Consider the following 23,360-nt stretch of genomic DNA (forward strand, 5'->3'; position numbering starts at 1 on the left):
TGTCTTTATTGGTGGCGAAGTTAAGGCTGTACGCCTTTTCTTACACTTAACCACTTTTCTGCAATTACATCAAATAGTGGAATGGTTTATCTTCTGTGGTAATGAAAAAAAAATTACATGTAGATATGATTCATAGATTAATGAAGAAATTAAGAAAATTTAATGTAAGCAGATCTGAAGCCTTTTTATTCACCACATCGTATTATGCTGTAATGATTTTTTTATGTGTAATTACTAATTAGAATTGGAATGAAAAAAAAAATTAACATATTATACCTCAAGAACAACTTAAGTTTTTAATTTTTAATCTTAAGTACAGCAAGTGTGTTATTGTATGTATGTACGCTTGGTCATGGATGTCATATACCGTATATTTTTGGTGTGTACATTGCTTAATTGGTTTTATGAAATGAGTAAGGGCCAGAAGGTAGTGTGTTGGTGTTTGTATGTCAGGTTTTACAATGAATTTTATACTGATGATACATAGAATTGTAGAAAACACTGTATTCTCCATAATTTTGGGAAGAAATATTTTAAACTGAGATTTGTAGGGCTCACGTGTATAATATTACCCAAAAGTAGAAAACCAAAAATTTAATTTATTCTGTGACCAAGAGACAATTCAATACATCAGATTTTAACTGTAGAAATCCTTTATTCTTTTTATATAATAATAATAATAATAATAAAAAAAACCTACAATAATTTACAAGACTTAAAAGGTCGGATTACCTTAGAAAGGCCTGGTAAGTCATGCACGGAAATGGTGCAACAAGAAAGAAGTGTGGATGCTTACCACTTGTCATTCTGCTGATATGGTAAAAAACTAAGCAAACAAACTGACAGGAAAAACTGGGCAAAAGACTGAAAAACTAACAAGAGTGGGTGTTGTTTGCAGTTCATGCATAGGTCAAGCACACCAAAAATATTTCGTGATTGTTCCTTTGAAGCTAGGGATGGGTAGGTTGAATCATGGTAACCCCGAATACCATCGAAACTTAAATATGTCAAAGGGTTGAGATTTTAATAAATAGTAGTACTTGAAGAAAATTATTGGAGGTAATCAATTCAAAAATTCAACATCAACAACTTTGAAGTTTATTAGGTCTAGTTGTGTTTTCTACTTACCTATGTATTACCATTTTCCCAAGATACTCTTATTTTTGATAAAGTTACAGTATATTATTAATTAAGGAAAATTAGTGAAACATTTAAAGGGTTATATATATTTTAACATCGTAGTTAATATATTTTTTAAATTTTTTATTCAAATATATTTTTTTAATTTTTGATCTTTGAGACCTAGATTGTGATTGAAGAGGTAGTTTTAAGGAACTCTTTGTGATTCGAGAATTTTGGGTTTCGACCTATCACTAATTGAAAAAGCAGAAAATCTTTTAAAAAATACAAAAAAATGTTTTTTTTAAATCTATTTTAATGGATATGACAATTTCAAGACCTCGTGCTAATTTCCATTTTGTATATTAAATGAAACTATGTATACAAAAATGTTTTTGAGAAAGTATTAAACCTGGCAGAGGAAAAAAATAATATGATGTACCTTTGTCTCAAACACATTTTCCAACAGCCATAAAGAAACAAGATACAACTGTGGAGACTGCAAAATTGTACTATCTGTCACTCGTGCATCCTTAATGATCACATGTTAAAAATGTATTTAAAGGAAGTGTTTAGTACGTAAAATTTAATTTGTTGTCATGTGAACACAGCCAAAATTAAAATTAAAATGTAGCAATATTAATGTATATATTTTTATGCAATTTATAAAAATAATTTAAAAAAATAATTTATTGATCAAAAAAAGCAAACTCATGGTAAAGAATTCAGCATGTAGAGTGAATAAAAATTGAGTACTACAAGCATCATTTACATATATCCTCAAAATAAACAGCAGCAATAACATTGAAGGAGAGACTTGAAGGACTATTGCTACTTGTTTTTGGTTTGGAACCATGTTGTGTCAATGAAACAAAGAAAAGTAGAGATGGTTTAGGTAAGAGGGAAACATTTACAAAACCCTAAAATAGACATTCGGTGATTCAGTTCTTGCTTGTTTTAGTATTGGTTTTCTCATTCCCCATCCTATGCTATAGGATAATTTATAATTTATTGCTGGAACTATTAGCTTTATCATATTATTACTTTATATTGCAGTTGGTATATCATAATAGTTTTTTTAATTAATGAAAACTGTAAAGTGTTTGGTTGTAATCGTGATTACAGTGTCGAGAGAGGAACCCAGCGAGCAATATGAAAAGACGCGACGACGGATTTCCAATGGCGTGCAGGAATTGTGGTACTTCATTGATGCTGAAATCAAGAAGATATTGAAGCAGCAAGAAATAAACCCTGTTTCGACCCAACTGGCTGCCAAGTTGACTCGCATCTTAGATAACGGCATAGAACACAAGAGGTATAGTTTCTTTATTTTTTTTAAACTAAGATTTTCAAAATAACGGTTTACTGTAGTGGTCTTCAACCCGTGGGCTGGGAGCCACTTGCCACCAGCTAGGTGTTTTTTTTTACATCTCGTTGACAAGGTTTGAGCGAGTGTTATTTTTGCTTAAATCCTTCTAATGTTCAAGGTCGGACTATGTCTGAGTAAGACGTCTGGTGGCACTTTAGTGACTGCTCATTTTCTATTGGATGCATTTCATAACTGATGCAGGAAATCTCAGCTAAGTTTGTTTCATTCATCAAGAAAGCAAAATAAAAAATTCAGAGAAAGTTGTTGTAAAATTATTGTGTCGTCCCCTAAACATGAATTGTAATGTCTGACGCGAAATTTAATACTGTTTCTGTTATTTATTATGTTTTAATACAATTTTGTGCCACAATTTCTTGGTTTCAGAAAAAATTTTTTTGTAATTTTTGAAAAATATTGGTTGGCAGCCGAAATTTATTTTACTATAAAAGTTTTTTCATTTAAATGGAACTTGAAATCATTGAATTTAAGTTACTTTTGTTATCTTGCAAAATAATCACAAACAAACTGTCATGAAAAAACAGTTATATTGAATATGGTGATAGTATTTGTATGATGCATTGTCACCCAAATAATTTAAAATTATAAAATTGGCCCTTTGTTCAAAGAAGTTTCAAGACCACTATGTATATTATTGCAGCGTCAATATTGCCATAATCTAGAATATTTTCTGTTTTTATTTCCTTGCCTATCTGTGCTTTTTATAATTGAATGTTTTGGATGGTCACTCATGTATTTTCATTGTATTTTCTTTTGATTGACAAAAAAAGTGACATGTGTTAAAAAAATGGTTTATGATATGCAAGAAAAAATATTTTGATGGTAGAATTTAAAGTCAAAATATTGACTAAACAACAATTCTGTTGTTGATGTCAATTCTTACCTCTATTCCCAGCTCAATTTAAATTATGAATCATTAAGAAAAAAACATTTTTATGGCCATACCCCATTGCTTGTTTTCACTGTAGAAAACCGTAAGAATGGACTCGAAGGATAAATACACAAACACCAGAAAAAGATGCTAAAATCAGCCAATGTCAAATGTTAAATACATAGACAGCACAGAGATTTCCATAGAAGATATTAGTCAGAAAAAATATCACGGCACAGACGAACAGTGGGCTGACGGTGTTGAGACAGTTATAACAAGAACAGAAAATACAGACAAACTACAACCGTGTGCAAAATGAATAACACACACATTAAACGATGATACAAAACAGATAATCTGAACAACGACAAAACAGCAATGCACAAGCAAACCCAGCAATGAAACTAAATAGATATTCTGGGAAACAAGACGACGACGAGACAGATGAACACAGTAGACTTCCTAAGACAAAACAGTGGCACTGTTTCGGGAACTGACATCTGTTCTCGTCATCAGGCACAAACGGAATGATAGAGTACACTGGAGTCATTTGTTAGCAAAATTTGTGAGTTTAAGATTAGTTTCACAGTATTTCATGTCATGTGACAGATGAGAAAGTAAAAATTGTCTAATATGTATTTTAAAAAATTAATTTAATTAAAAAGGCTTGAAATCTTGGAATCAACTTTGACATCAGTAAAAAGAATGTTTAATTCATGTGTAGTACAGAATAAATAAATGACACCTGCTGTTGCCAGAATGATAATACCCGGCTTGTTAACTTTAAAAATCTTATTTTGCATACCATCTATACTTATGACAATTTTAATTTTATTTTAGTTTAACACCATGAAATATTGTCTTTTGACAGTATTATTACAGTTGTATACATTCTTAAAGATTTCTGCCATGACACTTCGCTGATGGACTGATTGATATCTTGACAGAGACGAGATGCTGTTCCCACACACTGAAGATACTCGAGCCCACAGTCCGAGCTGATGGGAAGCCATCAGTTCCGAACTGATGGTTTGGCAATGGTGGCGGAGGGATTTTTTTCTCGCTATTCTTGTTTCCTCCAAAATATTTCATTCCGTCGCTCCCTTCTCACCTCGTCACACATTGTTGTCTCCAGTGTTGTTAAAAGTACTCGGAAAAAGTAATTGGGCTCAATTACAATTACCGTGGTGATAATGTAACTAATTACAAGTAAAAATTACTTTACATAGAAGTAATCAGTAAAATTACAATTACAATTACAATTACTTTCCACTACCATTTTAAAACTGACCTACGATTCAATTTTTTTACACTTTGTTACATTAATAAACATACATACATATATGTTTTGCTAACAAATGATTTCATGTAATTATTAAATTTATTATATTTAATTAAATGAATAATATTTGAGGAAAAACTTGTTTGAATAACATCAAAAGACTTCATACAAGTAGCTACCTGTATTAAAAGTAACACTCTTTAAATTTTGGAATTGACCTTACAAAACAATTGCATTTTAAAGTTCTTATCAGATAGATCCCCTCTCTTGATGGCAAAAACATCTTTACCAACACTAAAAAGGGAGCACTTGACGGCAGCGAATGTTAAATTTTAAAAATGCAGTTTTTAGGATAGGGTAATGTTGGAGACACTGCAAGTCACTTTGGCTCTTCATTTTTGATCATAGATGTTGTGCATACGATCGTAGCACTACAAACGTAAAATTATAAACTTTACTAATACAAAAGTGTATGATCTTCTTGTTCTTAATTGTATTCATTATACGTTCCGAGAATAAAAGTAACAGCAAGTAAATATAAAGTATCGATTACCTTAATGTGTTGATTACAATTAATGTTATGTATTCCGATTACAAGTACGAATTACATTTTTTAAATGTAATTTGTTACAAGTATAAATTACTTGAAAAGTAATCGTTACAAGTAATCCGATTACTTGTAATTCGTTACTTAACAACACTGGTTGTCTCCAATTTCCCCCCCTCCTTTTCACTGTTGACTAGACGTAAAAGTAGGGCTCTGTGGGTATTTGAAAAATATTTGATAATCACAAATAATTTTATATTCAATACAACATTTTAATACATATAATTTTTTTTTTTGATTATTCATTACCTAGAAGATATAGCAAGTGGGACTCATTCAATAGAAAAATTTAATTGAAGGAGTGTAATTTTAATGAAGCTAAGAAGATTCAGAACTGGTTATTAGTTTACTGAAAATATCACATACATACTTTTTGTATGCAACAAATAAACTGGATTTTAATTTTTAAAAATATAAAAAAATACTCACTTTTTAATACTTTATAATCATTTGGATCAACAAAACTATTTTCAAACTTAAAATTTACTGATTTATGAATATGCATTGCTACTTTTTTTAAATTTTACTTTAATGTCATTAATTTTTCTTGGACTGTTGTGAAAAGTGGAAAATAAAATAAGGTTCACTGCTTGTTCAAATCAGAAAAATAATCGACATTCCTTGAATACTTTGGGGAAAGAAAACAACAGGATTGGCAGGAGTCTAGATAAAAGCCACGCGTGGTTGATCAGTTTGTCGACGCTGTGGCAGGTCCCTGCTGTCCGACATGGGCTCGCTGGCGGAAGTGGATGGGTTCGTGGCGTGGCGGGAGAAGGAATCCCACGAGCTGAGCGATCTGGTGCAGCGACGGCTCACCTTCCTGCAGAACCCACCAGACTGCGCCACCGCTCGCAAGCTCGTGTGCAACCTGAACAAGGTAGCAACTCACATTTAGTATACTTAGTCAACCTTAGAGGGGGGGAAAAAAATGGCCTTTTGAAAGTGGTTTGGGTGTGAATGGAAGGTATTCGTTGGCATGTGATTTTTGTGTTTGTCACGGTAGAAAGATTTTGCCCCTTTGTCCCCAACACCTTGAAAAGATGCTATGAAGACCCTGTCATACTGTCAAAGATTCGCTTCCAACACCTTCCAACATGTGTCAAATAAAGTTTGGGGGGGTTATGACATCACTGAAAACATCACTAACGCAGCCATGTTTGTTTGACAAGTTAGACGATTACTTGAGTTTCCATCAAATATTTTACACATAGGACTGGTTCCAAAATATGTTGGATGTTGGATGCAATCAGCCAATCAAACTCGTGCTTAGCAAAAACGGAAAAACGTCTGTTTCCATCTCACGACGAATCTTTGAAATTGCAAAGGACACATGGGTGATTAAGGAGGTTATAAAGGTTAAATCACTAAAATAGTATCAGTATGAATTTTATGTGTGAAATAATTTTATGTATAAATAAGAAATTGTGTATGAATAACTTTAAAAAAATCACTGAACATATATTTTATTATGTAACAGGTGTTAATTGATTTATAAAATTATATGTTTTAAAATTTTTAAAATTCTCAAAAACAACAACAGGTTCCAAAATTCCATCCAGCATTGTGGTGTGTTATTTAATTATATAATAAGAGTACTTTGAAAAGTTGGAGAAATCTTAAACCAAAAATAAACTTTGATAGTTTGACATGACTTAAAACAAATTTGAGGTGATCTGTCCAAATTTATTTGGTGGAGAAAATTGGAAGCCATTTTATATCCAATACTACCCCTCCAACTCTAATGTCAAATATAGTTAGAGACGAATATTCAACAGTGTTACAGGGCCTTAACATACAGAGCAGTGCGGCCAACTTACAGGCATGCCAGATATTTCTCACATTTATGTATACAATAAAATTCATAAAATACAAACACAATTATGTTTATGCCAAATATTATAGTCTAAAAATAATTAACACTCACTCCAAACTGAACTATTAATTAAATACGTAGTTTAAAATAACATATGTTTTAGCTACTTAATTTTTAAAAAGTTAAAATAGGTTTTAGGAATTAGTTATGTTGAACACGTTTTAAAATTGTTTGTTTTCTTGTTACATGAGCTGCATGAGCAAAATATGCTGTAGTAAACATTGATACAATATTTCAGACATGTCATTAAGTTTAATTTCTGTAATAAGTAAATTATCTCTAACTAGACAGCTTACTAATAATTACGAAAAACCATAAAACTTGGCTGCACTGACAAATTAATCCATGGATATGAACAGTTCCGTACAGTTCTTTCCACTTACCAATTTTTCATTTATTCCATTGGAACAGACTTAAATCACGTACTCATTCAATGTAATTTTCAATTTTTGAACAAGTTCCGAGATGTAGTACCTATGAACCAGCATTTAACCAAAAATCTGCTGACCATTTTGTGCTGTGAGTATGTTTCATGTGTCATCACAGATGAATTCAAAATGTACTCAAAATAGAAATTTCAAAGAAAAGATATATGACAGTAAAATTATGAATTTAACAAGGCATCATTCTCTACTTCTTAAGGGAAATGTTAAGTACCCAGCCACATTTAAATTCAATAGATTCACATAGGATCGGGAGCCATTCCAGAATTTTATTTGGTGGGTGGGGTGGTAGAACCACTTTGCCCATTGTTTTCTTTCAAATTCTTTCCATTTGTTGGTGGAAATGATAGATTTTTTTTTTAGAATTTTGGAGGGGAAAAAAAATATATATATATCACCATAAACCTCCTCCCCCTCCTCTTGCAAACACAACTGCATGGGATTAATTGCATCTTATGATTGTTTTGGATGTAAGCCTTGTTTGGCTGTTGTTACTTCCTTCAGATTTGAAGTCATCCAAATTAAGCACTAACAAGCATTTTATTAATAATGCTTACAAGTAAGAAACTAAAGTGTTGAAATTGTAATGACCTTAAACCGCTGGGAAATGATTGTTTGTGGAAGGTCAAGATAAAAAAAACGCAACATGAACTATTTGTAGGGAAAGTTATGGCTTGGAAAAGTTTTAAATAAAAGGTGGTGGGTATTTTTACACTTAAAGGAATCATTCTATCTAGGGTGTAGTTGTGTTAGTGAGGCGGAGTGATACGTGCAATGCTGGCTGGTGCATCTAGTGTGGTGTCGCCTCTAGGCCAAGGCTCTGAACTGACGCATAGTCTTTTCATTGTTAATATGGCATACTGTGTAAATTGAGTGGCGACCATAATATTTTATGACGTAGGAATGGAAATAGAGGTGTTATTCATGTAACTTAGATGATAGTTCTTACAAGATACTGTATTGGAGTCAATACTTAAATTTAATTCTGAAAACACCAGTTTTTAGCTTCAATAAAATACATTCAAAAATTAAATTCGTAAATATAACTACCATTCCCTCCCAAGCATATTCTTAAATACTTTTTTTGTGAATCAACGCCACTATGATAAGTTCAGGCTGTTTTTCAAATCACATGGGTTTTTCTGAACCCATTGTTTTTCTAAAACTTCACCTTTATTCATTGTTTTCTTAAAGCAACAAATTTCTAAGTTTGAAAATTCTTTTGTTGAGCCAACTAATTATACACAAAAATATAATATTTTCAATAATTTTAAATCATGATCACAGATTATTTGTTCAGTATAAAACAATGTATTTATTGCAAGTATTATAGTGCAGAAAGCAAATCTAAATTTTGTGCCGGAAATTAGGCATTTCGACACATTTTTATTTTATTTTATTATAATTTTAAATTATTTTTGGAAATTTTATTTGCTCTATAATTTGGTTACTAAAGGGCTATGTACACTTTGTTAGTCTGGTGTACTCCCCTAAGTTAAACTTTGTGCCAGTAGTCTGAAGCACCTTTCCCAGAGACGTAGCTGATATTTTGCAGATCTAATCCTTTGTTGGCAGCTCGCTTAAAATTTCCCTCGCTTACAGGCACGTCCCAGTCCTGTAACGTTACTTCACTTCATGACTAAAACTGCATACAGCAGCTCTGGACGAGCTGTTACCATTTCTCACAGACGAGCTGACCATAGCCTTTACTGTCACGAATACGTATTAGGTTCTCTCCCCTGGAAGCACGTCACGGACGCTTGTTCCCAGCGTCGTTGCGTTTTCCCCCCCTCTTTAGTTCTAAGAATTCACCTTCGAAGCATTGCCCTGCCGTTAACCCCGCCAAGTGTTGGCCAGCGTCTCCAGGACGCCTCGCATAAAAAATGTGTGTGCCAAGATGGACCACCCCACGACACCTAGCGGCAAATTTGCGAACCTCCCAGCCAACTTATCCAGTAGGCCGCCAGAGTGTAGCACTAGACTGCGCCCTTTAACCCTTGGTTTAAGCTGACGCCTTGGCCGAGTCGATTCTTTTTTTATTTCAGACACCTCTCAACAGGTAGCGCTAAAGTCGGCCAGTGCTATCAACCTCGAGACATCAGTCAGAGTTTTTCTTTATGATGCCCACTCGGGGAACTTCGCAACCTTTCGGTCCGGAAGCCCAGACTCCCTCCCCTCCACTTTTGATTCAAGATTTACTTTTAATTACGAGACGTGGTTCTCCGCGGGACACTTCGCGTCGCGACTGCAGACGGACCTTTTCGCGATTATCGGCGAATCGGCGAGACACTGCAAGACTTCCGTCCGGCCGCAACCGACTATGTAGTTGCCTAAATAAGGGATGCTATCCCTATAATCTTTTCAAGTAGTTTAGTCTGTCTGCATAGTACAAAATATATTAGTTATTTTTTTTCTTTTAAATTTTTTTTTTTTTTTGAAATGAAGAAATCAACCGCGCCCAGCCGCGTAATCGCGGGATCCAGTTCCTGGCGGGCGACGCATCAGTAAACAGAAGCCAACTCCCCTGTCTGGTGAGTGACGATCCGCGACTTTCCCCAACCTCCCCTTAACTTTTCCGGGCATTTTCTGCCCCGTATACTGTCTGTGTACAAGTTCTGATCAGTTTTGATTTGGAACTGTTCCAGACAGGGTCCGAGAGCCGGACGCCGAATTGGCAGTTTCATCTCCCTTCCACAACAGGACACAAGCGCCCTGGCATCATGTACCCGCGTGATCTCCGGGAAACGAAGCCCCGACCTCCGGTGCTTCTGTATCTTTTGACCCTTTTCTGAACTTTCTTTAAATTACGTCGTCAGATGCAGTTAATTAGATAAACATAATTTATGGACTTTTAAGTATATAACCTGGGATTGTTTAAACATATTTTTTTATTTTTTTTTTTGGATTATGTATTTTTAGTAAATGAAATTATGTATTTTTAGTAAATGAAACTTTTGATAATTCCATGTACGGCCGGCCGATAATAATTTTTTTAAATATACCTGAGAGCTTTTTAAGAATGTAATTAATATTGTACGTTAATATTTTCTTGTATCTGTTATAAGTTTCCTCAGTATGGAGTAATTATATTTCAGACGGAATCACACCTTGTTTTTGTTCTTTTCTAATAAACTGGTGAAACCTAAAGATCCACCTAGCAAGGCAAAGATGGTAATCAGACCGTGGTTTGCTGCTACAAAAATAATAGCAGTTAGCATGGTTTGAACCTTGCTACAAAAATGGTAGCAAAGCGTGGTTTATAGTTTATTAGTGTGATTTCGTCTCTAAACAATCCCAGTAAAAATAACATAAAGTAAATTAAAATTTTAGATCTTTGATTTTTTTTAAATATAAATATTTGAGCGGGAATTTGTTATTTTTTTTTTTAGCGCGAATATAAGTAACTTTAATTTTAATTCCTTACAAGCAATATTAATCTAACTTTCACGCAAGACGTCTTCCAGCGGCCCACAGCTGTCCCGACAGCGGCGCAGTTATCAGACATGACACACGCAAGGTCACAGACACCCCTCCCCCCTTTCCCCTCGACCGACGGCCGAGGCCCGCGGCATCTGTTGACAGCGGTAATCTTGCCACGCGTGCGTGATAGCATGCCGCCTTCTACTCCCCCCTCTGCCCTCCGCCCTTCACCTGAGAGGACATTACCCTTTTCGTCGGCGGGAATGCAAAATATTATAAGTACGCGACCCACTGATTATGCAGAGTCAGGGCGCAACCAAATAGTTTAAGTGTCAATTTAAGTTTAAGTTAAGAGTGTTTTGTGCATTGCATGTCAACCTAGAGTAAAAGTTTTTAAAATAAGTTAAACATGATCACTCTGGAGTATCTCCTTAAGGACGAGATAATTTATGAGCTCACACTCCGGGGACAACCTACCTCAGGAGATGTCCAAGAGCTCAGGAAACGACTCAGACAACGACTTGCTACAATTTTTCAATGAAATTTTTTTGAATGAGTTTAATGGGGTGCATGTGGGTATTGGTTATGAATAGAACCAAGATTTTATGGTGATATAAAAAACCTAATTTTGTCATTAAAAATAGTGTATTTCGTTTTTATCATCATTAAAAATTAAAACAGTGTAATAATAATTCCCTTTCAAGCACCATTACATTGATCAATTGCTTCATCAATTTAGGGTAAGACACTTAAAATATTTACATTAAACAATCCTAAAGTAAGTTTAACAAAAAACTGAAAATAAAACATACAATAATCAAAAATTCAGCAAGCAATGTTAAAAGCCCAAAAGCATTATAGTACTTATAAATGAACATTTCTTGTTATGTTTCGCTACAGGACTTTACCCATATCTGTATGTTATCAGCTAGAGACTGCTTTTATTTACTTTTTAAAAACCAAACATATAATCTAAATAATTATTATTTTTTAATTATTACATATCATTTGAAGTTTTTAAAATAATAACTGAACTAAATATTTATGAAATGAATTCTATATTTAATAACATACAGAACGAGGTAATTGTGAATTTTGCTGCATTTCAGTGTTATGAGGTGTTTACTGACTCTCATTTTGGTTTTTGGCACTGTATTGACTTTTCATTTCGGTTTTTAGCGGTGCATTGAAATAATTTCGCTGTAATTTTGGTTTTATTTTTATTCACCACATAATCTTGACTCCAGAATGAATATTTGAAAAATTCATGGTATTTGAAATGTTAAATTGAGTATCAAAATATTTACGAATGTTGACACGATGCTTAAAATCCAGAGAGAGGGAGGCAGAGAGAGAGTGAGAGAGTAAGAGTGAGAGAGTAAGAGTGAGAGAGTAAGAGTGAGAGAGAGAGAGAGAGAGAAACTGCGAGAGAGAGCGAGAGAGAGCGAGAAAGAGTTAGAGCGAGAGAGAGAGAGAGTGAGAGAGAGAGAGAGCATGAGAGCGAGCATGAGAGAGAGCAAGAGAGAGAGAGATAGAGAGAGTGAGCGAGCATGAGAGAGAGAGAGAGCGAGCATGAGAGAGAGTGAGAGAGCGAGCGAGCATGAGCGAGAGAGAGTGAGAGAGAGTGAGAGAGAGAGAGAGCGAGAGAGAGCGAAAGAGAGAGAGAGAGCGAGCATGAGAGAGAGCGAGAGAGAGAGAGCATGAGAGAGAGAGCATGAGAGAGAGAGAGTGTGAGAGAGAGAGAGAGTGTGAGAGAGAGAGAGTGAGAGAGAGAGAGAGAGAGAGAGAGTGTGTGTGTGACATGAAGTGGCATCTGCTTGCAGGGTTGTGGTTACGGGTGCCAGCTGCACCACGTGGTGTACTGCCTGATGGTGGCTTACGGCACTCAGCGGACCTTGGTCCTCAAGTCCAAGGGCTGGAGGTACCACAAGGCGGGCTGGGAGGAGGTCTTCCTGCCCGTGAGCAACACCTGCACGGACGTCAGCGGGGAGTCGCACGGCCACTGGCCAGGTACGGCACGGCCGCTGCGCCTGTTGTTCCTCGTTGCGTGCCCGACTGCATTTTAACGTGAAATGTCAAAATAAAGGAAGCAGTTATGTGTGTTTGTGATTCCAAAACTGTGCCACAACCGAAATACATTTAATTATGTAAATATGAATTTTGAAACTTTGATATAAACTGAATTTAATTATATATTTATCTATTTAGACTTCAGTTCGGCACACTTAAGGCCTTTACGCTTGCTCTTACACTGAACCATGGGACATAAACAATTTGTAAAAATAAAATTACGTACTAGCAAATTATAAATTACAGCAGATACTGATCATCTACCAAATTAACATCCAAGTTTAGTAACCAACATAAACCATATAAATTAATGTATTAGTTATAAAAAAAATTAAAACACAAACATACAAACATAAATCATATTAATTATTGTTTTTAATACAAAATATTAAAAAAAAAAAAAATTATACTAACCTAAAACATATTGAATATGGTTTTAAATTTTAAAAACATTAAAATGTGATTAAAATTCCTATTATCATGGCATTCTCTCACGCAGACATTCATTCAGTATTCCCTTGCTTGTGTGTCGTAATAAGGAACAGTTACCTAATGTGTTTATATTTACAAGTTGATGGTTCACGGCTAGGAGCAAGACCAAGCCAGGTGGCAGAACAAATCTGGATGATGCAGGTTTTAATTCTGGTACATCTGTTTCTCTCCCCCCCCCCCCCCCCTTCCTTCCCCTTTTTTTCGTGTTTGTAGAAATCACTCCAGGGACATGCTGGGTTGGGATGGGCCCTTACTAAAGGCCATAATACCCATTACAGATTCCGCCATCAGTATTAAATCACAGAATTGATCTAAATATAGAACGGTGGTATTTTAGCTTTAACTTTTGAAAGTGTCCACATCTTAACATCTGTAAAGGGCCCGTCTAGTCAAGGGTGTGCTTGTATCAGTGAGGCAAGATGATGAGTACAACGCTCGCTGGTGCTCCTAGCGCGGTATTGCCTCTGTGCGCGAGGCTCTGAACTGGCGCGCAGTCTTCCCGTCGTGCAAAGGGAAACTATGACATTTGAGTGGTAACCATGACATTACACGGCGGAGTAATGAAGATAAAGGTGTAATGCAAGGTCCTTGACAGCTTTCAGGAATCTGTTCCGGGTGTTTCATGCCCAAAATTTATTCCGGAAACACGCATTCCAGCCATTTCCACTCTCCTGAAAATACAGTTTTAAATTGAAACATGGAATCTTAACAACTCGTCTGCCCTGAGCGTATTCTTAAATGCTTTTCGTAATCAGACACGACTTGGGACAGCTTGAGCGGGTAGGCAGGCCCCTAACTCTTATTTTAATGGTTGGAGAAAAGGGACTTCCTGTAGTTGGTTTCAACTTTTATCCAATAATTTTAGTTCCTCATAATTATTCTATTTCTCAAACATATTTTTTAATGGTTTTAGCATTGTTGAATATATCTAACAGTTGTTAAATTATGAATGTATTTTGATATTTCTTTTTAAATAAAAATTATTAACTACTGTGTTTTCATCTGAACGTTACATTGAGTTTAAACTGCTTTATTTAAATACTGTTTCGACTGAAACTCGGCAAACAAAAATTTTCGTGAGGAGGTTTTTTGGTCGTTTAGAGGTGTGTTCATTATGTAACCTCCCCGCACGTTGCGTCGCAGCGATGCTGGAGACGCAAGTGGTGGACCTGCCCATCATCGACTCGCTGTCGTCGCGGCCGCCCTTCCTGCCGATGGCGGTCCCCGCGGACCTGGCCCCGCGGCTGGGCCGCCTGCACGGGGACCCCTTCGTGTGGTGGGTGGGCCAGCTGCTGGGGTACCTGCTGCGGCCGCAGCCGGCCACCGCCGACATGCTCCGCGAGGCGGGCGGCAGGCTGGGCTTCAGGCGCCCCGTCGTCGGGTCAGTGCCACGCCTCCAGGGGACCTCGGCCGCACCCTACTAGTAGAGACATGCGAAATTCGCGGATTCATTTCGCGATAGGCTAGCATCAAAACAACTATACCTTTGTACCGCTTCTGCCATTGGCCCACATTTTATCCGGGGAACTGCGAGCCAATGGGAAACACTAAACCAAGAAAGTGCCGAATTACGGACAGCCTAGTTGAGACGTCTCACGCGTCAGTAGCCAATGAACAGGTGTCATTTCCGCGAGTATTTAAAGGACTGTGAAGTCTATCCTAGAGGTCAATGAATCCGCAAATTTTGCAGGTCTCTACCTATTAGGGGGTTTGGCCATATTATATAGGCTTCTGCAAATATTCTTTTTTTTTAAATCAAAATTTTGATTTGAATATCAAATTATTCATGATCATCTGATAATTTTTTTTAAAATAAAATTTTAACTTACTCTGTAACTTTTTTTTTTCACACTTCATATGAGTACACGAAAAATTTATCCAAAATACAGTAAAATTAATGTGTGCCTATAATACTAGAGAGATGTAAAATTAAAGAAAATAGTAAACCTGGAATTGCATTTTCTTAAGCCAACAAAGAATTTCTTTGTTTATCCAACAGATTGTATATGTACTTAAAAATTATGAGTACTTTCAATAATTTTTTGAGTAGTAATCAAAGATAATTGGTTCCATATGAAACAATGTATTAAATTATTTCATGGTACTTTTTGTGAATGAGTGCCACTCCGTGTATGTAATTATTGGTATTGAATATTTAAAAAAAAAAAATTATTCGATTTTAAATGCAAATTTAATATAAAATTATTCTAATATTATTGAAAGCTTATCTTTCTACAAGGATAGAGGGGCCATAGCATGAATATAAATTTATAGAGGAACATTAAATATTTTCCAAATAGTCGCAGACCTGGATGTCTATATTGAGTTGTTACATTGTACGAATGTGATATGTTACAGGTAGGCCTGTTGTGAAATTTTCGAATATGAATAATAAACTATTCGTATTATATTAGACTTTGGATACTGATGCTTTGAAATAACGAATATTCGTTTGCTTACGAATATTTAGCACAGCATACCTTATGAGTTTGTCGTGTACCAACGTTCACTGTTTAGGTTAAGTCATTTATGCGATATAAATACCCTTTTTTGAGTGTGATGCCCTCTTTTGACACCCACATCTTCGAACCCAAGCCCTGTGGTTCCAAACTGAAATCATCTTCTTCGTGGATGGAGGATGGAGGGCTACCATACCAATGTCCCCCATGGGGGCCTACATTTATTATATATGTTGATTTGGCCGGGCGGGGAGTGAGTTACGCTCGCTCTTAGCTCCGCACCGTGTTGTTTCCAGCGTCCACATCAGGCGCACGGACAAGGTGGGGACCGAGGCAGCGTTCCACTCGGTCGAGGAGTACATGCTCTCCGTGGAGGAATATTTCAATCAGTTCGAAATGAAGAATGGACCAGTGGACCAGAGACGAATCTTCCTGGCATCGGACGATCCAAAAGTTATCACGGAGACAAAGAAGAAGTGAGTTACGGGATGTCATTTTTTATTCCAGTAGATAAATTTATATCCATTAAAACTTTTTATTTTTTCAAGTTCAGAAAGTTTTTCTTCGTAATAAATTAAAATTTTGATAGGTTCTGGGTTTGGTTGGTCGGTTCTATTTTGGTTTGTTTTTACATCAAGATCCTCGTTTTATGATTAGGTTTCAGTTCTTATATAGTGAAAAAAGTAATAAAAAAAACTGAGTTTTGTCCTTAATGCTAAACTAAAAATTACTAATGAGGTTTTTAATAAAGCTATGGTAATACGGATCGGCAGAAGCAGATTTTGCCGATATGAAATTGAATCGGCGTTTCATTAGATTCACAATACGCTAGTTAATTTTCAGCCAAAATCTTTTTCACTTTTCATAGTACTACATAATTTTTAACTCACGTTATTTCTTAGCTACGCATGCCAGCCGTACATATCAAACATATACATGGTGTGTTTCAATAAAGTTCGTGAATTTAATACATCATAAATAAATATATCACCATCACAGTAAAGTTATATGGGAACAAAAACTTTATTCATTTACAGCACAACTGCCATCACAAACAACAGAAAATACCAACTGCTTAAACTGCAAAGAAATGTCCGTAATATTGTAATGGAGACATTTTTTGATTAACTTACGTTAGGTTTTTAAAATAACGTAATAATATAAGGCTTCACATGATGTCATTACTTTACTGTTTCTTGTGATGTGACCACATGAAATGCATTTTCGTATAAATATAAATTTCATATTTGGTACTGTATATTTTTGTTGCTGAACGTGTTAAATTGGTATTAGAATTGCAGTTCTTGAATTGTAAACTTGTACAAAGTCTCACAATCTCGCACATTTTGTATTCTTTTTTTAAACTTCTTATTTCGTGAATCAGCTTATTTCATAGTTACCTATTATTAAATTATTTTATATAATTATGTATTAATAATTAAATTTTCCAGCCTCCATTTGTAAATTAATGTTTCACTAAGCAACTAATGGGTTGGTAGTAGGGGTGTGCGGGAATAGGTTTTTTTACTGTGGGAAATTTTCGGGAAAAATAAATTATTCCCGCGGGAAACTAGACGGGATCGGGAAAAATTAAAAAAAAAAGCAAATTTTTAATTCTAATATAAGATGGCCATTTAAAAGTTTCTTACAAAGTTAGTTGTTTTTTGCTATTTCTTTTGTCCGCTTCACGTGCCCTTTTTTCAGCGGCGACTTCATATTTTTTAGAATCCTCAAATTCTTTTTTTATAGAGGGATGTTTATTGAGATGTCTTAGTAATCCAGACGTGCTACCATGCTCGCATCTCAAGAATTTTCCATAAGAGACACACTTTGTCAGGGATTTATTGTTGTCTGTCAGACGTTCAAAATACTTCCAAACACCTTTAGGTTTACAAGTAACAGGCTGATCGGTTGCGACCTCCATTATTTGTAGGCTGCTAGTTTGTTTTAATATACAACGGCATCGAAAATAGGAACAGATACTTTGCACAAGCCTTAATAACGTAACGTCAGCCGACAAAGCCCGCCAAACTAAACAACAGTAAACAACTATTTTTTTCTCCCAAAGCAAAATCATAGATACTATTTAGATACTCGTGAGCACTGGTGTAAAACTACGTGATTTCATATTTTTCAAAGTGCCAATACAGTTCTCTACATGCCACTGCTATCAAGTAATGAGAACGGTTACGCTTCATTATGTAACGCAAGTCTAATATTTCTTATATCTTTGGTGAAAAGGTTGGATTCCACATGTGTTTTGTTTGTGTCTAAGGACACACAGTGGTTTTAGGTTAAGTATTCGATGATGACGGCAATAACGTTATATAACTGACTATTCACGTAACTTGCAAATTTGTACCCTTGAATAAATATATTTATGAACGCATACAATATTTAAGGTACTCCATGTACGTTTTTTATATTCCAATTAGATATGTGTAAACGATTATCATAATTCACTGCACACCACAGATGTCGCTACAATCGGCATACGTTTAAAAGATGTTTTGTGTTTAAATAGTACGGAAACCCTTCAAAAATGTACGGATCCATAAAAAATATTGTTGTAAAAACAGTTTGAATTGATAGAAAACATTTTCACTTGATTAGTAAACATTTGTAAGTTTTTAAACAATTACCCGAAAAATTCGGGAGTAATAAAATTCCCGCCCGGCATATCCTGAAGCCTATTTTCCCGACTTTTTCCCCGAAGCGTCGGGATCCTGCACACCCCTAGTTGGCAGCAAACAAATGAAAAAGAGTTCAAAATACCAATTACCGTATGTACTCTCATATAGATCGTGGCAATTTTACCAGATTTGATGGGGAAAAAATGAAGTGCGATCTATATGTGAAGGAATTTTTTTTAAAATTTTTGAGGAATTTTTTTTGCATTACAGTAGAATCCCGCCGATGCGACCCCCCTCTGATGCGTCCATTCCGTTTATACGACCGTTTTTTGAGAAAGTGTGAAAAATTTGAGCAGAGAAAGTCGAAAATGTGAGTAAAATCGGCTGAAAAACAAGTCTGTTACACTTTGTTGGGCACTATGTGTTCACGTTTATCTTGGCGAGAGCTGTACTGTAAGCAGGCAGGCATACCAAAGACGGCTAAAAATAGATACCACCCCTCTAGACTGTCCACGCGGCAGTGTCTAGCCGAGCTCGGCTCGTCCACTATGCACGAAAAGCTGTCTCAGCTGTCATGTTATCTTACCCGCCCGAGAAACTGTCAGCATCCTCCTCCCCTCCCACACCGCATTTTTATGGGATTATACGATTGTCCTCCGCCGTTAATAAATACTTTATAAGTTTAAGTTATTATGATACAATTTGTTTATTAGTCACACAGCAGTTTCTGCTGAAAAATCACTAATACCTCGAATTTTATTGAATAGAAAAATTTAGCAGGGCCGTAAATAAATTTTTATTTTACTGCATAGTTACTTTTCCATCTGCATTCGAACGTGTTTTTTTTTTTTTTTTTCGTTTTTCTTTTACGCTGTGAAAGGTCATGGAAAAGATAATTGCTTGAGCTGTCAAAATAAACATCGCTGACGGCAAGGGCGGGAGAGCATCCTGTCGGTCTGTCGCTGTGATTATCTACTCCAAAAACATGTCACAGCATTTCAGGATAGCATTGTTCTTATATCTTTCGTTTATAGCCGAATGTTTTCTACCTGATCCACACAAGTTCCTTCACCACGTTTTGAACGAAAATAACAACCAGCCGGCTAGCATAGCCATACTCGCGTGACGTGAATTCACTTAGCGTGAGTATTTATCGGAACCCATAACGAAAACCGCTGTAGATATAAAAAATCATAACAGGCCTTTTTTATTCGTAATTAAATTTACAATTTACTACAACTTTTATTCTGTGCATTTGTTCAATACAAAGCACTGTTTTCGAGTTATAGTCAACAATTAAGACATTTTAGGAAGTCAGGAATCTAACTTGACTTCAATTTTCTATATTCAGTTATTACGAGTACTTGTTGTTACAACAATTTATCACGCCATTATCTTTATCAACTCTCGTAGTAGCAAAGTTTTACAGTACCCGTTAACTCTTTCGTGCACGGCGCGCCGGCCATTCGCGTCATTAAATTACCGGTGCGACCTATATGGGGGGAATCATAAATACCAAATTCAAGACCTCAAATTATGGGTGTGACCTATATGCGATGGTGACCTATATGTGAGTAAATACGGTAAGTTATTTTCCTTTTATAAACTGAAAACAGAGAGTGTTGTATTTGTGTCTAGACTAAACACAATTACGTATTCTGTTGCGGGATATCAGTTTTAGAGAAGTTAATGCAAATAAATAAGTAATATTTGTACTACAGAAGTTGTCTTTCTGCTGTAAATAACCTGTGTGTAACTGCTACTAGTGTTCATCTAAGAGACTTTTCAGCACATGTGGGATTTTTTTTTAATTAAAAGACTTTTCAAGTTTTCATTGAAAAATTAAGAATGTTTTTATAATAAAAATCTAGGAATTCTGTAATCGGTGCTAGTTTTATTAACTTTTTTCTATAATTAAAGGATGTATGTATGGCTTTGTAAATTGTTGAATTGTTTATTATAAAATTTTTAATGAAAGCTAACTTTAGGCAAGCGCACACTTCTTTTTGTATTTATATTACTGCTGGTTTAAAAAATGAAATTACATTCATATTCTCTTAGGTTATCTTTCTAATTAACTTTTGTTCTAATTTTCTAAGATAGAAACATTTTGGGTAATTTAGTAAATAAAAAAAAATGTTTTAAACAAAATGTGTTTTCCCCCATATCGGTTCAAAATCAGAGAGTCAGCAACAGTTGAATTGGCATATTGGCAAAAAAATTTTGTATTGGTACTGCACTAGTGTGTAATTCTTGTTCGGTTGTTAAATTACAATTTAAAATAAATAACACAAAAACAGTAATAGCATAAAATTTTGCAGTATTCTGATTTTTAGAACGTGGATTTTCAGTATTTATAAAAAATCAATAATTCATTTTGAACAAAAAATTCTGAAATTCATGTCATAATTTGTGGTAGCACAAATTCGATAAATGTATGTCACTATTGATTAATAAGCATTTCCTTCATCCTAACTTTTTTTTAATTCATAGTTTGTTCTGTGTAACCCCCCACCCCCCCCCCCCCCCCTGCCACCCCTCCCCAAAACTTGCCCTCAAGTTAACATCTAAATCTTATTAAAGTGTATCTGGAAAAAATTCTTAATTTGTACTTAATATTAAAAGTGGATTTTTACACGCTTTATATTAGCTTCACCTGTATGTTTGTTTGTTTGTTTGTATGTTTGTAACCGACTCCTTTGGGTGCGATTTTGACCCACTTTAAACTACCAGATTTCATTCAAACTTTGTAGATTTATCGAAGACCGATGACAATACACTAATTTGATAAGATTATTCCATTATTTAAAACAGATCTGATATTAAATGTAAGCTGTTTTATAAGTGAAATATACTTCAATGTGAGTACTTTGTAATGAGATTCATCTGCACTGCATTCATATTTCTTGTGGATGCCGGGTAAGTTCAACCACGGTTTGTGATTGCCAGGTATCCCAAGTATGAAGTGCTTGGAGACCCGGACGTGGCGAAGACAGCCTCCATCCACACGAGATACTCCGACCAGTCTCTGAACGGCATCATCATCGACATCCACTTCCTGGCGCAGTCCGACTATCTCGTCTGCACTTTCTCATCGCAAGTGAGTGGAAGGGCATCGGAAAGATCGCAAGCTGATGGAACGATTTAGAGAGAAGTGATCTTGAAAATATGCTTGGTAAAACTCTTTAACACTTACTGGCTGACATGCACAGCTTAAACCGGTGTGTCTAGAAGCATGAAATTTTGCATAGGAGTTCCTTACATAACTTAGGTGAACACTAAGAAAGGGTTTTTGAAATTTTCAAATGGGGTTAGATAGGGGATGAAAGTTTGGAAAATCCCATCAGGCACACGGCTAGTGAATAATAATTTTGATCGATTTTAAGTTGGAATGGCTGGTAATCCTAGATTATTGTGGCATCCAAAATGTGTGGGTTTCAACTTGGTTCTCGTTAGGAAAGAAATAAACTTTGCATGACATCTCGGCAGTCTTCGCAACCACGAGTTATTGTTCTTATCATAAATAATAGCTAAAGTTACTATAGCAGTAGACTGTCAATAATCTGGCACGTTCGGGACTTTTCAGGTGCTGGATTATTGGGCGGTATCTCCTGCGATCACTTAAAGTTAAGTTGTAGCTCAAATACATGCTAAAACTAAATTTTCTGTCAATGACAGCCAAGCTATGCTGAATAAACATGAAGCCTGCTGATCTTGCTCAAGCGATTCCAAACCATGACTAACGCTACCAACTAATCCTGGGCCACGCAGAGTGATTCTGACTACCTCTTGTGCAATTTTGACCTCGGTTAAAATTTGTAGGTTATAATTCAAGTTCAGTTAGTTGGCATAAGTGCGTACATTCCTCGCTTGTGCCGGACCATCAGGCATTGTGGCCGTTGGATGCCGGATTCAAGTGGCGCGCACCAGTGTCATGCTCAGTCTAGTAATTTTACTACGTGTTTTCGTTCATTTTAAGTTAGCCCAGCGTTTGAACTAAGGATTGGTACTGTTTGAAAATTTAAATGAAATACTTACTCATGGACTGAATGGATAATGCAGTTCAGTCAAATGGTTTATATTTACTAGTTGGTAATAATTTTCATTAGTTTTATTTGACAAATTTTTAAAAATAGATTTTGCATCAGATAGATTGTTCTTTCTGTCAATATAATGTTTTCTTGGTTTTAGATCTTGCATATCAATAAATTTACACGCTAACTTAATTTTAATAGTGTGAACAATGCAATTATGTTCATAACACCTAGGTACGGTGCAGTAATATTGTGGTATTTAATATAATCGTTATTGCAAGCTTCAGTAGCCAGTCACTTGCTAGTACTTCTAGACTTCTGCATTCTGAAATGTCGGTCACAGTGACACCATTTTCATGGACTTAGAAGCCTAGAAGCAGTATTTATTGTCATTTAGAAGCTTCTTTTGAAAAGTTAAACAATATTTCAATGAGGTATTCCACTGACTAATGAAAAACGACCGGGCAGTGATGCGTGTCTGTTCGTGCTGTAAGAAATGTCAGAATACATGCACTCGTACATCACAACCAACATTCGAAGGACATGGGAAAAATAATATTGGTGCCTGTTGTAATACCCCTAGTGTCTTAAAGAATAATTAAATAATAAGGTTAAAAGATTTGGAAGCTTTGATTACTGGGGCCCTCAATTAATAACCATAAAAGTCAAC

At 35.5% G+C, this 23,360-nt stretch overlaps 1 protein-coding gene across 1 annotated transcript in view; it reads left to right on the forward strand.

Moving 5' to 3' along the window:
- Positions 1–23,360, forward strand: part of LOC134528289 (alpha-(1,6)-fucosyltransferase) — a 40,898-nt gene that overhangs the window by 8,518 nt on the left and 9,020 nt on the right. The window contains exons 5-10 of the mRNA XM_063361783.1: positions 2,245–2,434; positions 5,978–6,143; positions 12,826–13,012; positions 14,708–14,945; positions 16,320–16,499; positions 21,606–21,756. Coding sequence (XP_063217853.1) covers positions 2,245–2,434; positions 5,978–6,143; positions 12,826–13,012; positions 14,708–14,945; positions 16,320–16,499; positions 21,606–21,756 — 1,112 coding nt within the window. The remainder of the gene's footprint in view (positions 1–2,244; positions 2,435–5,977; positions 6,144–12,825; positions 13,013–14,707; positions 14,946–16,319; positions 16,500–21,605; positions 21,757–23,360) is intronic.

The sequence above is a fragment of the Bacillus rossius genome, chromosome 1 (genome assembly GCF_032445375.1).
Source record: "Bacillus rossius redtenbacheri isolate Brsri chromosome 1, Brsri_v3, whole genome shotgun sequence".
Taxonomy (NCBI): Eukaryota; Metazoa; Arthropoda; class Insecta; order Phasmatodea; family Bacillidae; genus Bacillus; species Bacillus rossius.